The sequence below is a fragment of the Oncorhynchus masou genome, unplaced genomic scaffold (genome assembly GCF_036934945.1).
Source record: "Oncorhynchus masou masou isolate Uvic2021 unplaced genomic scaffold, UVic_Omas_1.1 unplaced_scaffold_1433, whole genome shotgun sequence".
Classification (NCBI taxonomy): Eukaryota; Metazoa; Chordata; class Actinopteri; order Salmoniformes; family Salmonidae; genus Oncorhynchus; species Oncorhynchus masou.
The window spans coordinates 131,209-148,349 of record NW_027004292.1 but is presented as its reverse complement, the minus strand read 5'-3'; the positions used below and the strand labels follow the sequence as shown (position 1 = coordinate 148,349).

At 43.2% G+C, this 17,141-nt stretch overlaps 2 protein-coding genes across 2 annotated transcripts; both read right to left on the bottom strand.

The window, feature by feature from the left end:
* Positions 1-6: 6 nt before the first annotated feature.
* On the bottom strand, positions 7-5,088 carry LOC135530832 (proton channel OTOP2-like). Its single transcript, XM_064959004.1, has 6 exons — positions 4,428-5,088; positions 3,128-3,264; positions 2,918-2,976; positions 2,541-2,668; positions 1,399-2,270; positions 7-427 (listed from the first exon to the last, which is right to left on the bottom strand). Exons 1-6 carry the CDS (start codon positions 4,891-4,893, stop codon positions 257-259), a joined length of 1,833 nt encoding a protein of 610 aa, XP_064815076.1. The 5' UTR covers positions 4,894-5,088; the 3' UTR covers positions 7-256.
* A 5,464-nt stretch (positions 5,089-10,552) lies between these two features.
* Positions 10,553-16,974, bottom strand: LOC135530830 (proton channel OTOP2-like). The gene is made up of 7 exons (XM_064959003.1): positions 16,931-16,974; positions 13,480-13,895; positions 13,046-13,182; positions 12,862-12,920; positions 12,514-12,641; positions 11,382-12,253; positions 10,553-10,971 (listed from the first exon to the last, which is right to left on the bottom strand). Exons 2-7 carry the CDS (start codon positions 13,889-13,891, stop codon positions 10,801-10,803), a joined length of 1,779 nt encoding a protein of 592 aa, XP_064815075.1. The 5' UTR covers positions 13,892-13,895; positions 16,931-16,974; the 3' UTR covers positions 10,553-10,800.
* Positions 16,975-17,141: the final 167 nt, after the last annotated feature.

Here is a 17,141-nt window from a genome sequence, read left to right as displayed (position 1 = left end):
AGTTGTTGTTCTAGGGATGGGCATGTGAGCATGCAGGTCTGGGCAGATGAGACATAGTTGTTGTTCTAGGGATGGGCATGTGAGCATGCAGGTCTGGGCAGATGAGATGTAGTTGTTGTTTCTGTGCAGCTGTAAATGGTTGTTCATATGTATACATTTGTATTTGTTGTGGGTATAAAATAAAACATGTTATAAAATATTTCATAAAAATATTATACAAAAAAATAGTTCCGAATAGTGTCTGTGATTGGCCGTCTCAGGAGGTCAGGAAGACCTCAAAGAGGCTGGCGACTGAGTGCATACGGTAAAAGATTCCGAAGGGGAGTCCCATATTCACAACAGCCGCCCACATGGTGAACTCGTAAAACTCTGCTCCAATCGGGTTGTCAAACTGGGGGCGGGCGCCAAACGCCGGCATGATCCAGAGCTGTCAACGGAAACAGAGTAAAGATGTTGAGTCCAATCTTTCAACTTAAACATACTAGTTAGGATCATACTCTACTCTGATGTATTGTACTGTAGAAATAACCAGTAAACCCGTTTTCATGAGCAAGTTATGCAAACATATATTTGTTTTACTTTAAATGATGGTTCAGCAGTTTCATCTTATTTTCGAAGTACCTAGGGTGTTGAAGTTTATTCCAAATGCTTCTCCCCAATTTCGTGGTATCCAATTGGTAGTTACAGTTTTGTCCCATCGCTGCAACTCCCATACGGACTCGGGAGAGGCGAAGGTCGAGAGCCGTGTGTCCTCCAAAACACAACCCAGCCAAGCCACACTGCCTCTTGACACAACGCCCACTTAACCTGGAAGCCAGCCGCACCAATGTTTCGGAGGAAACACCGTACACCTGGCGACCGTGTCAGCATGCATTGCGCCCGGCCCGCCACAGGAGTCGCTATTGTGCGTTGGGACAAGAACATCCCTGCCAGCCAAACCCAGACGACACTGGGCCAATTGTGCCCCGCTTCCTTTAAAAAAAAGAATTTGTTTGCCTTTATTTAACCAGGCAAGTCAGTTAAGAACAAATTCTTATTTTCAATGACGGCCTAGGAACAGTGGGTTAACTGCCTGTTCAGGGGCAGAATGACAGATTTGTACCTTGTCAGCTTGAGAGTTTGAACTTGCAACCTTGTGGTTACTAGTCCAATGCTCTAACCACTAGGCTACCATATGCCACCCCATGGGTCTCCTAGTTGCGGCCAGCTGCCACAGACACAAACCAAGATCTCTAGTGGCACAGCAAGAACTGTGATGCAGTGCCTTAAACCACCACGCCACTCGGGAGGCCCTAGTTTTATCCAAACTTAATAAAAACAGTTTTGGATGAAAGGACAACACCCTAGGTTAACAAGCCCTTTAAAAGAGCCATTTTGAAAAGGACAGTGGCTACTCACAAGGATGTTGCAGAGCAGCAGAAATGCACTGATCTCCTTCAGGACCTTCCTCTTCCAGGTCAGCCTATGGCGTTGAGGAAGGGGGGAGCCAGAAGGAGCAGAAGGAGCAACATGCATACTGTGAACTGTGAGGGCCGGGGACGTCTTGGTCTCCATGAATGTCCCTGGGAGGTTGTGTATGTCTCTATGGGCTTGGGCTTGAAGGACGTATGGGTTTGTGAATACAGAGGCCCGGTGGATGTCTTCGTGGAAGGGCTCGCGATGCAGGCCCTCAATGATGAAGATGTTCTGCAGGCAGAGCTGGATCACAGTGAGCAGGGAGACAGCCAGGTTGAGAGCGTTGAGGTGGCCCTCGGCCCCCGTTGCCACCACAGCCACGATGGTGAAATAACAGATGGTGAACTGTCCGAATGAGGCGCCAATCAGCAAGCCTACATCCAGGCTCCGTGTGGGGTTCTTCCCCGACACGTGGTCCCTCTGGTCCAGCCGGTAGATGGCACAACCAGCCACGGTCGAGACGGACATGAGCGTCACAGCCACCGTGTTCATCACGTAGTGTATCATCAGCGCCGTGTCACGTTTCCCCGGGTCCCCTGACTCCACGTCCACCTCGTAGATGACGAAGGTTCCCAGGCCCGCCACCAGCATGACCAGCCCGACCGCAGGCCCCACCAGCACGTCCTTCAGGCGGAAATGGAGCGCGTGGTGGTTGTGCTCGTCTACCAGGCGGCCCACGTTCTTCCACATGACGTAGGCCATAGCCGAGGCAAACAGGCTGTACTCGATGTTGAAGGGATACAGATAGTAATAGGCCTTTTCTAAGACAGCACAGGCAGAGTGGCTGCACTTACAGCTGCTGGATCCACCAGGGGCTGAAATCAAATCAAACATGAGCTTTATTGTTTGACTCTGAGGTGATGTTTTGTTATGTCGGTTGGTTGTATTTCATAGTCGACGGTAATTCTATTTAAATACAGTAAGTTCAAAAAGTTAACTGAAAATGTATTTTATTTTATTGATCCTTCATTTAAACAAGGAATTCCCATTTCAGTTTACATACTGAATTGAAATGGAATTGAACCCAACCCTGTAGTATTTCACTTAGATTTTCTAGAGAGAAGATTCAACACAATGTTCTCTACCTCTGATGTCATAGGAATGTGTGCTGTTGTCATCCTCTGGTGGAACAACAGTCTGGTGTATGGACTCCTCTGTGACTGCTGCCATCCACAACATCAGATTGGTAGACAGAGTCAACATCAGCCCACAGCTTCAAGAGGGAAACACAGGAGTTGAATAGAATAGAATACTAACTATTTTTAAATACTATTTAATTCTGTAAGAATAGAATAGAAGAGAACAGAACTGAATTTAATAGAATCGAGTAGACTTCATGTTTCCCAAGCAAAATTTAAGGTCAACCGGCAATGTTTAAATGTCCAACCATCAATCAAACATCAATTTACAAAATCAATAAATAAATCAATTGAGTTATACAGTAGCAGTTAGTTACCCTCACCGAGTTATGTTTCGTTGTAGCTGTACACAGTCTTTAGCGTGGAGCCAGAGGAAGTATGTCTGAGAAAGATACAATGATCACCTGTACTTGAATTTTTACATTTACATTTGCATTTACATTTTTCTCACCAGCCAAATCCCTCAGTGGTTTCCTTAATGTCATATCACCTAATGGAAGCTCCATTTGAGATGTCAGAACTTGTGTTCTTACCTGGACAAGTATGAATACAGCTTGTACGACAGGGAACACTATCTTCACAGCAGAGTCACAGTGCAGGTAGCCTACGTAGTTAGCAATCTTAAACACGTCCATAATCAGACTGCATAAGCCAAACAGCACCAGTCCACCTAGAGAAAAAAACTCACTTATTCAATAATCACACTCATTAAAAACAATGAGTGAACGTAAAACTTTGCCTAGGTATAGTAAATTATATCCTATTAGAATAGAACTCTTCCCCAATCCAAAGAGCGATTATTCATGTCCAGTGATTTTAACAGAAATACATATTATTAAATGGATGCTCCGGCATTTTGGCAATGAGGCCCTTAATCTACTTCAATCAATCACATGTATTTATAAATCCCATTTTACATCAGCAGATGTCACAAAGTGCTGAACAGTAACCCAGTCTGAAACCCCAAATAGCAAGCAATGCAGTTGTAGAAGCACGATGGCTAGGAAAAACAGCAGCAGGCCAGGGCCAACTACTTCCCCAGAGTCAGATGTACTCTTGGATACCATGTCCAGTGATTTTAACAGAGTGAGAGATTATTAATGTCCTGTGATTTTAACAGAGAGAGAGATTATTCATTTCCAGTGATTTTAACAGAGAGAGAGATTATTAATTCCAGTGATTTTAACAGAGAGAGAGAGATGATTCATTTCCAGTGATTTTAACAGAGAGATTATTAATGTCCAGTGATTTTAACAGAGAGAGATTATTAATTTCCAGTGATTTTAACAGAGAGATTATTAATTTCCAGTGAGTTTAACAGAGAGAGAGAGATTATTAATGTCCAGTGATTTTAACAGAGAGAGAGAGATTATTAATTTCCAGTGATTTTAATAGAGAGAGATTATTAATTTCCAGTGATTTTAACAGAGAGATTATTAATTTCCAGTGATTTTAACAGAGAGAGAGATTATTAATGTCCAGTGATTTTAACAGAGATATTATTAATTTCCAGTGATTTTAACAGAGAGAGATGATTAATTTCCAGTGATTTTAACAGAGAGAGAGATTATTAATGTCCAGTGATTTAACAGAGAGATGATTAATTTCCAGTGATTTTAACAGAGAGAGAGATTATTAATGTCCAGTGATTTAACAGAGATATTATTAATTTCCAGTGATTTTAACAGAAAGATGATTAATGTCCAGTGATTTTAACAGAGAAATTATTAATTTCCAGTGATTTTCAGGGGAAAAACAAAAACTGTGAACACTGGAAAGGTTTCTGGAATTTAGCAGCTGTAGACCAAGAAGATCAGAAAAGTGTCTTCTTACCCCTGAGCCACACAGGCCCGGCATGGCTATCCTTGTAGAGCACGGCATGATCTTCCCTGGATGTGTAGATGGTGTAGTACAGCATCCAGGCAGTGGTGAGGATGATGAGGACGATGAGGAAGATCTGCAGGTTGATGGCGTTGATCTTAACGTTGTTGAAGACACTGCCACTGACCAGAGCAATACCTAGGATCAGGACGTTGAAAGTGATGATGCTAGAGAGTAGCCAGCTGCGGTTACGGCCCCTCTCCCTCAACCTGCCCCTGCTGGTCGAGAAGATGTCGCTCCCCCTCATCATACTCCCCGCCTGGACTCCCAAGTGGACGGAAAGCCGGGTGGAAGGGAGGGTGGGCCTGGCAGGCGGGGGGGATATGTAGCCCTCCTCAACTGCCATCTCAGGATCAGATGTCATCTTGCTGGATTCGCATGAAAAGAAGCCAAAGGTCAAGTCTATGATGTTTCTCATTCTGCAAAGGTCTAGTCCACAGTTTGTTTGTGATTTGTTACAATCCAAACTCGCTCTGTTCAAAATGTCATATCCTTTCCAAAGGTAGAAGCTCTAATGAGTTCAGAAAGTATGTCTGTTCTGATCAGAGTTGTGTGAACACCTAACCGCCCACTCAAAGGCTCTGCCTGTATAAGGAGGTCCCTCCTTCCCGTAACCCAGCTTCTAACCTCATGTCATCATCAATGTCAAGCCCATCAGTGATATGACATTGTTTATCATCAGAAGCAGTGCCCCGCCCATCATGCTCCTGCTGTAACGATAGACCACGAGGGATACGAACCATAGACCACAATGGGGGGTAATTTACAATTACACATTAACACAGGAACCAGCATCACCCTTCATGTCCTGAAGTGGTTTAACAGAGCTGGAATGTTGGCTTCATTATATGATGGGGCCATAAAGGCCACTAGGGACAATAGCTCATCTGTTCACCCCCTTTCTTTATGACTCTGAATGGCCCTGAGGTTGACAGGAAATTGAAGACAGACACCTTAGGCAAATCAGCTGACCACCTTGATTATCCCTATAAATTACATAACTTGTTTGGAGACGTCAGTTCAAGTTTTTAAGAGCCACGGCCACACCTGTTAAATGAATTATCCTGAATGGGGCAGTGGTCTAAGGCACTGCATCTCAGTGCAAGAGGTGTAACTACAGTCCCTGGTTTGAATCCAGGCTGTCACATCCGTCTGTGATTGGGAGTCCCATAGGGTGGCACCCAATTGGCCCAGTGTCGTCCAGGTTTCGCTGGGGGAGGCCGGCATCGGAAATAAGAATTGGTTCTTAACTGACATGCCGAGTTAAATAAAACAAACAAATAAAAAGGGAGCAGTTCAGTCATCTTCAGCCAATACATCCAGCCTTCAACATGTTCTTACAGCCTATATTATTACCTCCTTGTTGATTGATATCCATTGAGTTGTGTCCATTTTCTGTTTTAGAAAGATTTGCACACATATGAAAAGATAGATGGTGTCATCTTAAAAGGAATGAAGTGGTGGATAAAGAGCTCAGCCATGTGCTCCTTGTCAGTAACAACCACATCATCAACATTAAGGGACATGTGCTCCTTGTCAGTAACAACCACATCATCAACATTAAGGGACATGTGCTCCTTGTCAGTAACAACCACATCATCAACATCATCAACATTAAGGGACATGTGCTCCTTGTCAGTAACAACCACATCATCAACATTAAGGGACATGTGCTCCTTGTCAGTAACAACCACATCATCAACATTAAGGGACATGTGCTCCTTGTCAGTAACAACCACATCATCAACATTAAGGGACATGTGCATCCTCTTGTCAGTAACAACCACATCATCAACATTAAGGGACATGTGCTCCTTGTCAGTAACAACCACATCATCAACATTAAGGGACATGTGCTCCTTGTCAGTAACAACCACATCATCAACATTAAGGGACATGTGCTCCTTGTCAGTAACAACCACATCATCAACATTAAGGGACATGTGCTCCTTGTCAGTAACAACCACATCATCAACATTAAGGGACATGTGCTCCTTGTCAGTAACAACCACATCATCAACATTAAGGGACATGTGCTCCTTGTCAGTAACAACCACATCATCAACATTAAGGGACATGGGCAGCTGTGAGGAGGAGGGTTTATTCTCCAGGTCTTTAACCGTTTTCCAGAACTTCTTGAGATTAGACCCACAGAGAGAGAACTGCTCTGTAAAGTAACTAACTTTGGCCTTCCGGATAGCCTGACTGCACTTATTTCTAACTTGCCTGAACGAGAGCCAGTCAGCCTGAGTATGTGTGTGCCGAGCGATTTGACAAATAGAATTCTTGAGGTGGAGTAACTCTACCAGATCACGGTCGAACCAGGGGCTGAACCTGTTTTTAATTCTCATTTTCTTTATGGGCACATATTTGTTAACGATACCACTGAAAATATCAAAAAAGAAGGTCCAAGCATCTTCGACAGAGACGATCAAGCTGATTCTATACCAATTTACAGAGGCCAGGTCATGAAGGAAGACTTGCTCATTAAAGTTTTTTAGCAAGAGTCTATGACAAAGCAGGACAGGTGGTTTCACTGAGCAGATTATTTGTCAGGATAACATCAAGGAGAGTAGCCTTTTCTGGGTGTTTGGAGTCATATCTTGTGGGATTGGTAATAATCTGGGAAAGATTTAGGGAGTCTCATTGTTTTAGGACCTGGTCAGGTGGTTTGAGTATGTCCCAGCGTAGGTCACCTAGCAGGACAAATTCAGACTTAGTGTAAGGGGCCAGGAGAGAGCTTAGGGCATTTAGGGTACAGGCCGGTGCTGATAGTGGCCGATAACACCCAGCAACAGTCAAACTATCTCTGAGGATGTAGAGCTTGAGATGGTCACCTCATACAAGTACTTGGGAGTATGGCTAGCCGATACACTGTCCTTCTCTCAGCACATATCAAAGCTGCAGGCTAAAGTGAAATCTAGACATGGTTTCTTCTATCGTAATCGTAACTCCTTTTTCACCCCAGCTGCCAAACTAACCCTGATTCAGATGACCATCCTACCCATGCTAGATTACGGAGACATCATTTATAGATCGGCAGGTAAGGGTGCTCTCGAGTGGCTAGATGTTCTTTACCATTCTGTCATCAGATTTGCCACCAATGCTCCATATAGGACACATCATTGCACTCTAAACTCCTCTGTAAACTGGTCATCTCTGTATACCTGTTGCACTAAAAAGATTTGGCATGGGTCCTCAGATCCTCAAAAGGTTCTACAGCTTCAACATCGAGTGCATCCTGACTGGTTGCATCACTGCCTGGTATGGCAACTGCTCGGCCTCCGACCGCATGGCACTACAGAGGGTAGTGCGTACGGCCCAGTACATTACTGGGGCTATGACTCCTCCAATGAGACCTTACTGCTGTGCTCTTTGTAAAGTGGCAATGTGACAAGGGATTGTATCTCTTCAGGAACTTGAAAAGGACACTATTGTCTGTTCCAGACTGAAAGAAACAAATATCCAAACTGACTTTATGTTACTGTGTAAAAGCCAAAGGCTATATCTTATATGTACATTGTTATATTTGTCTGCATGTCATTCTGCAATCAGCATTGTCAACTGTAAATACTGTGCTTGATGTTTAAAGTAGTATTTCTTTCTTGAATTATGTTGTATAATACTATATCATACATGTTTCATAAAGGATCCAGTAAAGGACCATAAGAAGAATTTTCTGATCCAGAGTTTAGTTGTTTCTTTTTCTGTTCTTCATTTGGACCATAGATGGCAGTGCTGTTGAACCATCTGCCCCATTCATGTTCCTTAAAAGTGCATCCTCCGTTATCTTATTTCACCTTTATTTAACCAGGTAGGCCAGTTGAGAACAAGTTCTCATTTACAACTGCGACCTGGCCAAGATAAAGCAAAGCAGTGTGACACAAACAACAACACAGAGTTACACATGGTATTAACAAGTGTACAGTCAATAACACAGTAGAAAAAAAGAAAGTCTATATACAGTGTGTGCAAATGGCGTGAGGAGGTAAGGCAATAAAAAGGCCGTAGTAGCCAAGTTATTACAATTTAGCAAATGAACAGTGGAGTGATAGATGTGCAGATGATGATGTGCAAGTATGATGTGCAAGTCCTCCCTTCCTTGAAGTAATCACTGACGAAACATGACTGGAAAGGTGAAAAACATGGGAATCAACTCAATTGTTGCTGTTAATAATAGCACATAGATATTTCACAACTTCACATAGCCTTATGGGTGGCTTCTGAAATATAGATGGCACTGTTGCTGCTGTTTTGCGAACTCCGACCCAACTCTGCTATTTTGTGTTTATTTTGGCATTTATCTTACTTTATATTCACAAAATGTATCCACTATCATCTGTTATAACCGACAAGAACTTCTGAACATCAGATCTGCAGTTACTTACCCCAATTCTGGATTCAACTTGGACTCATCTGCCCTGGTCTCTTTCTGTAATTCCAACCCAAAACAAACATCAGAGAGGCAGGAGAGGGGGATTCCTGACCAGATCAAGGTGAAGGTAAAACCGGCCACCTCTTCCCTCAATTTTATTTATAACTCTGAGGTTGGCGCTAAGCTAAAGGACCAGGCTACAGCACAAGGCTTTCGCAGACAACCCTGAGGCTACAGCTGAGGACAGGAACAAGAAGTCCCGCTACGACCTCCGCAGAGTCGTTAAACTAACAAAATAAAAATATAGATATGAGGTGGAATCATACTACACAGGCTCCGATGCCCCCGCGTTTGGCAGGGGCTACAGTCCATTACAAATTACAAATAAAGACCCAGCCATGTTCTAGCCAATGATGCCTCTCTTCCAGACAAACTCAATGCATTTCATGCACGCTTCGACAATAACAACACCGTACTATGCTTGAGGGCCCTGTGGCACCATGAGAGACATGGGCATAGGTGTGGCTGAAGGACTCCCAGTGCAGCACCATGGACAGAGCCACCCACCTCAGCATAGAAGGCAGGTATACTCACTTCAGCACCATGGACAGAGACACTGGCTGAAGCACTGTGGACTCAGTTCCGCACTGTGGAAGGCTGCACTACCTTCAGCACCAGGCCAGCGGAAGACAACACCCAACACAGCTGTGCAGGATTACTAATCAGCACACCTGTAAGGCATTCCCTAATCAACTGACTGGCATAGTTGAGAAGAGGGACTAATGCAGGTTGTTGTCTGGTGCAGAGAGTTGAGAAGAGGAACTAATGCAGGTTGTTGTCTGGTGCAGATGGTTGAGAAGATAGTTGCCAACTTGGTACAGCTGTGTGAATTGTCAATCTGCAGCTTTGCAACTAACTTTGACAAGATCTGGGACCAGGCAAGTTGAGCTGTATAACCCAAACAGATCTGGGACCAGGCTAGTTGAGCTGTGTAACCCAAACAGATCTGGGACTAGGCTAGTTGAGCTGTGTAACCCAAACAGATCTGGGACCAGGCTAGTTGAGCTATGTAACACAGTGGAATCTGGAGTAGACAGAACAGAAAGAGGAAGCCAGACCAGAATACCTTTGATAACACAGAGAAGGGAACACTGTTTAAGTACTGTTTTGGGTGTACTGTACATAATATTAAAGGGGCAACCTGGGATTCAAACAAGAACAATGTGGTCGTTCCCCCACTTGCTTTGCAAAACACTTGGGGGACGGGAGTGTAGAAATATGCACCCATAGACTGGTCTATGCAGAAACTTCCCATCCATCAGATTAAAATGATAGTTTTAACCATGTTTGTAATCAATGGGGTACTAAAACAATTTATTTGACCTTTAATTAACTTGGCAAGTCAGTTAAGAACAAATTCTTATTTTCAATGACAGCCTAGGAACAGTGGGTTAACTGCCTGTTCAGGGGCAGAACGACAGATTTGTACCTTGTCAGCTCGGGGAATAGAACTTGCAACCTTCCGGTTACTTGTCCAACGCTCTAACCACTAGGCTACCCTGCCACCCCATATGTTGTGTTACAGGTAAGACAGTTGTTGTCAACTCATGCGATAGTAAAAATAAGTAGTGCCAGTGATTGGTCTGTGTTGTATTACAGTGTGCCACAAAGAAGAATGACTCATATCCCAGAAAATGTTTACATAAATGTATGTGCAATTTATTACAAAGTCATCATCAATTATAATTAATATAAAACGATTTATACAGTTTACTAGATACAGTTTAATAGCTCACTGATATTGACATTTCATTAAAAATGAAATTGTATTATTTCATTCTTTATATATGTTTCAGTGCATGCTCAGGACAGAACAAAGAATAACAATAAAACAGATTGTAAAAAAATGATCTTTATACATGTTCAGAATAGTGTCTGTGATTGGCCGTCTCAGGAGGTCAGGAAGACCTCAAAGAGGCTGGCGACTGAGTGCATACGGTAAAAGATTCCGAAGGGGAGTCCCATATTCACAACAGCCGCCCACATGGTGAACTCGTAAAACTCTGCTCCAATCGGGTTGTCAAACTGGGGGCGGGCGCCAAACGCCGGCATGATCCAGAGCTGTCAACGGAAACAGAGTAAAGATGTTCAGTCCAATCTTTCAACTTAAACATACTAGTTAGGATCATACTCTACTCTGATGTATTGTACAGCACAAATCCTAGGGAGTCCTTTGGCTCATGAGCAACTTAGGCAAACAGCAAAAAAAGTGAATTTAAAGGGATGGTTCAGTAGTTTCCATTTATTTTCGACCTACTGTACATACCCACTGGGCACAGACATCAATTCAACGTCTATTCCATGTTGGTTCAATGTAATTTCATTGAAACAAAGTTGATTCAACCAGTGAGCACCCTGTGGGTAGTGTGTTTCATCCAAACTTAATAAAAACGGTTTTGGATGAAAGGACAACATCCTAGGTTAACAAGCCCTTTAAAAGAGCCATTTTGAAAAGGACAGTGGCTACTCACAAGAATGTTGCAGAGCAGCAGAAATGCACTGATCTCCTTCAGGACCCTCCTCTTCCAGGTCAGCCTATGGCGTTGAGGTAGGGGGGAGCTAGAAAGAGCAGAAGGAGCAACATGCATACTGTGAACTGTGAGGGCCGGGGACGTCTTGGTCTCCATGAATGTCCCTGGGAGGTTGTGTATGTCTCTATGGGCTTGGGCTTGAAGGACGTATGGGTTTGTGAATACAGAGGCCTGGTGCATGTCTTCGTGGAAGGGCTCGCGATGCAGGCCCTCAATGATGAAGATGTTCTGCAGGCAGAGCTGGATCACAGTGAGCAGGGAGACAGCCAGGTTGAGAGCGTTGAGGTGGCCCTCGGCCCCCGTTGCCACCACAGCCACGATGGTGAAATAACAGATGGTGAACTGTCCGAATGAGGCGCCGATCAGCAAGGCTACATCCAGGCTCCGTGTGGGGTTCTTCCCCGACACGTGGTCCCTCTGGTCCAGCCGGTAGATGGCACAACCAGCCACGGTCGAGACGGACATGAGCGTCACAGCCACCGTGTTCATCACGTAGTGTATCATCAGCACCGTGTCACGTTTCCCCGGGTCCCCCTTCTCCACATCCACCTTGTAGATGACAAAGGTTCCCAGGCCCGCCACCAGCATGACCAGCCCGACCGCAGGCCCCACCAGCACGTCCTTCAGGCGGAAATGGAGCGCGTGGTGGTTGTGCTCGTCTACCAGGCGACCCACGTTCTTCCACATGACGTAGGCCATAGCCGAGGCAAACAGGCTGTACTCGATGTTGAAGGGATACAGATAGTAATAGGCCTTTTCTAAGACAGCACAGGCAGAGTGGCTGCACTTACAGCTGCTGGATCCACCAGGGGCTGAAATCAAATCAAACATTATTGTTTGACTCTGAGGTGATGTTATGTCGGTTGGTTGTATTTCATAGTTGACGGTAATTCTATTTAAATACAGTAAGTTCAAAAAGTTAACTGAAAATGTATTTTATTTTATTGATCCTTCATTTAAACAAGGAATTCCAATTTCAGTTTACATACTGAATTAAAATGGAATTGAACCCAACCCTGTAGTATTTCACTTAGATTTTCTAGAGAAGATTCAACAGCACAATGTTCTCTACCTCTGATGTCATAGGAATGTGTGCTGTTGTCGTCCTCTGGTGGAACAACAGTCTGGTGTATGGACTCCTCTGTGACTGCTGCCATCCACAACATCAGATTGGTAGACAGAGTCAACATCAGCCCACAGCTTCAAGAGGGAAACACAGGAGTTGAATAGAATAGAATACTAACTCTTTGTATATCCTTTTTAATTCTGTAAGAATAGAATAGAAGAGAACAGAACTGAATTTACTAGAATAGACTATGTTTCCCAAGCAAAATTTAAGGTCAACCGGCAATCAAACATCAATTAACAACATCAATAAATAAATCAATTGAGTTGTACAGTAGCAGTTAGTTACCCTCACCGAGTTATGTTTCGTTGTAGCTGTACACAGTCTTTAGCGTGGAGCCAGAGGAAGTATGTCTGAGAAAGATACAATGATCAACTGTACTTGCATTTTTCCCACCAGCCAAATCCCTCAGTGGTTTCCTTAATGTCATATCACCTAATGGACACTCCATTTGAGATGTCAGAACTTGTGTTCTTACCTGGACAAGTATGAATACAGCTTGTACGACAGGGAACACTATCTTCACAGCAGAGTCACAGTGCAGGTAGCCTACGTAGTTAGCAATCTTAAACACGTCCATAATCAGACTGCATAAGCCAAACAGCACCAGTCCACCTAGAGAAAAAAACTGAATGAAATCCAAGTAGAAATAAATCACACTCATTAAAAACAATGGGTGAATGTAAAACTTTGCCTAGGTATAGTAAATCATATCCTATTAGAATAGAACTCTTCCCCAATCCAAAGAGAGATTATTCATTCAGTCCAGTGGTATTACCAGACAGTGAATCCTACAGGGTAAGGTTGCAAAATTCCACAAACTTCCCAGATTTCCAGGGATAAGAACAAAACACTGGGAACTCTGGAATTTAGCAGCTGTAGACCCAGAAGATCAGAAAAGTGTCTTCTTACCCCTGAGCCACACAGGCCCGGCATGGCTATCCTTGTAGAGCACAGCATGATCTTCCCTGGATGTGTAGATGGTGTAGTACAGCATCCAGGCAGTGGTGAGGATGATGAGGACGATGAGGAAGATCTGCAGGTTGATGGCGTTGATCTTAACGTTGTTGAAGACACTGCCACTGACCAGAGCAATACCTAGGATCAGGACGTTGAAAGTGATGATGCTAGAGAGTAGCCAGCTGCGGTTACGGCCCCTCTCCCTCAACGTGCCCCTGCTGGTCGGGAAGACGTCGCTCCCCGTCCTCATACTCCCTGCCTGGACTCCCAAGTGGATGGAACACTGGGTGGAAGGGAAGGTGGGCCTGGTAGGCGGGGGGGATATGTAGCCCTCCTCAACCGCCATCTCAGCTTCAGATGTCATCTTGCTGGATTCGCATGAAAAGAAGCCAAAGGTCAAGTGCATGATGTTTCTCATTCTGCAAAGGTCTAGTCCACAGTTTGTTTGTGGTTTATTACAATCCAAGCAATCTTCATTCAAAATGTCATATCCTTTCCAAAGGTAGAAGCTCTAATGAGTTCAGAAAGTATGTCTGTTCTGATCAGAGTTGTGTGAACACCTAACCATCCACTCAAAGGCTCTGCCTGTATAAGGAGGTCCCTCCTTCCCGTAACCCAGCTTCTAACCTCATTTCATCATCAATGTCAACCCTATCAGTGATATGACAATATAAAAGGTTTCTTATCTTTTCCCTGTTTATCATCAGAAGCAGTGCCAGTCCTCCATGCTTCAACGAATATGAGTTTATCTTGCTTGATTTGGGTCAATGCCAGTGTTTGATTAAATTGAAATTAACAAAGAAATCCTCACAGTCCATATTTACTAACACACATTGGTATTTTATCTACATGAGGTCAGGTATGTTTTGTTTCCTGGAAACCAACTTATTATTTTTGTATAAAAAAAAATAGTAGATTTTCAGTCTCTGTCTAATAAGTCTGTTTCTACGGCAGCACTGACTGTTCCTTAGAACAACAGAAGGCTACTCCCCAATACCAAAACGGAGGTCTGAAAACACAGTGAATCATAGGCTAACATAACGTAAACTGGAAATACCCTACTGGATCCCCGAATTTCCTCATAATATATTAATCATTACACACCATATAGGTGTGCTGGTTCAAAAGTGATTTTTCAAAATGCCTGTGTTGCAGCACTGACAAACTGTCTCGCAGCGACAAGTTTCTTTGCAATCTAACAATAACCTAGCCAATGTAATGAAATATGTGGGTGACGTTTCTGAAATATTCACATGACGGTGTAGTTATTACATCCACTTTGCAGTACATAAACATGTATTTTTAAATCAGCCCAACTGTAAATTCTGATAAAAGTCCAGTTGAAGTAGTATTTGTATTTATTTATCACAATAATTTTTTTACAAAGTGTTAACAGCACTTGATATAGCCTAGTTCTCTGTACTTTTAAGATGAAACTAATTAATTGGGTGTACTTATTATAATGCGTTGATGGATGTATTAGCATATACATTGTTGTGGAAAATGTAACATTTTATGGATTTTGTGGGTACAAGTCTCTTTAGCTAATCCACTCCTTGTACTCCATGTCATGTACAAAGAGACTGGCCTTTCTTTCAACTTCAAATTCAGACCTTTATCAATAATGAGAGGATTTGATCCTGATTCAGAGGATTTGATCCTGAGTCAAACAACCTCACAGCTATCCTCCAATCACAATGATTATGCAAATATTGGAACTCCACAGAACACGTTGGTATAGCAAACGTTTTTTTATTTGTCCAGGCTAAAACAGTATGTTCAAAGTTGCTAGCTGAAGTCTAAATTCTCACACTAAATACATACTGCAATTCCAGCCACAAAATGTCAAAATACAACTAACAGCTAAATGTTGTTTTTTGACTTTGTTATAAATTCTATTTCCAAGGCACCACATGTTGTCATGGAAAATATGAATGTTATTTCCAACAACCAATGAGCAACTCCACCATAAATCCAGCGAACGTTGAGATTGTGTAAAGGCCAGTCTCTTTGGCAATGACAATGAGTGGCAAGGAGTGGCAAGGAGTAGCATGTTAGCTAAAGAGAGTGGGACTCAGACTACTAGGTTACTTGGGATAGTATCAATTTCATTGGATGCTTATGAATGGGGTTCCAATTGGTCATTTTGACATTCTATGAATTGATTACAGCCATCCACATCATCTCCATACAAACGCATTAGAGTGGCAGTCTGGTAAACACACTAATGGAGAGGAAAGGCTGCAGTGCACAGTATTATTTGCTCAGTTTATCAAAAGCAATTGGTTTCCTGGACTTGACTGAATTATTTATCTAACAGGTCAATAAGAGTGCCAGAAATAATGAGTTACTGAGTTACTTAATTTAAGTACACACAAATGAAAAAAGAAATATCCAAGACAAAGGAGATGATTGTGGACAACAGGAAAAGGAGGACCGAGCACGTCCCCATTCTCATCGACGGGGCTGGAGTGGAGCAGGTCGAGAGCTTCAAGAACCTTGGTGTCCACATCACCAACAAACTAACATGGTCCAAGCACACCAAGACAGTCGTGAAGAGGGCACAACAAAACCTATTCCCCTCAGGAGACTGAAAAGATTTGGCATGGGTCCTCAGAACCTCAAGAGGTTCTACAGCTGCATCAGAGAGCATCCTGATGGGTTGCATCACTGCCTGGTACGGCAACTGCTCGGCCTCCAACAACAAGGCACTACAGAGGGTAGTGCGAACGGCCCAGTACATCACTGGGGCTAAGCTGCCTGCCACCCAGGACCTCTATACCAGGCAGCGTCAGAGGAAGGCCATAAACATTGTCAAAGACTCCAGCCACCCTAATCATAGACTGTTCTTTCTGCTACCGCACGGCAAGTGGTACCAGAGCGCCAAGTCTGGGTCTAAGAGGCTTCTAAACAGCTTCTACCCCCAAGCCATAAGACTCCTGAACATCTAATCAAATGCCTACCCAGACTATTTGCATTGTCCCCCTTTTATGCTGCTGCTACTCTGTTGTTATCTATGCATAGTCACTTTAATAACTCTACCTACATGTACATATTACCTCAATTACCGGTGCCCCCGCACATTGACTCTACCGGTACCCCTGTATATAGTCTCGCTATTGTTATTTTACTGCTGCTCTTTAATTATTTGTTACTTTTATTATTATCTTTAATTTTTATGTATTCTCAAAAACTGCATTGTTGGTTAAGGTCTTGTAATTAAGCATTTCACTGTAAGTTCGACACCTTTCCTATCAAATACAATTTGATAAAGCATGTTTTTGAGTTCTGTGAACAACATAACAATCTGAGTTAGACTCAGGATTAAGTTCACCCAGTCAATCTTATACCTATAGATCAATACATTGATGATCAATATGAGGATGCCTGAGCAGCTGCTTACCTTGTGGGAGGTGTGCGTGATCAGGTTCAGAGTGCCTGGGGGAGCCGTGTCCCTCATGGCTTTATAGCCGTCCCGAGCCACAGCCTGATTTACAGACAACAACAATGTACAGACAGTCATAAATGTCAAACATCTATGAGAAACAACATGCTTTGTTATATGTTCACACATAGGGAGTGTTTTAATGATTTATCAAAAGAACACTCATGTG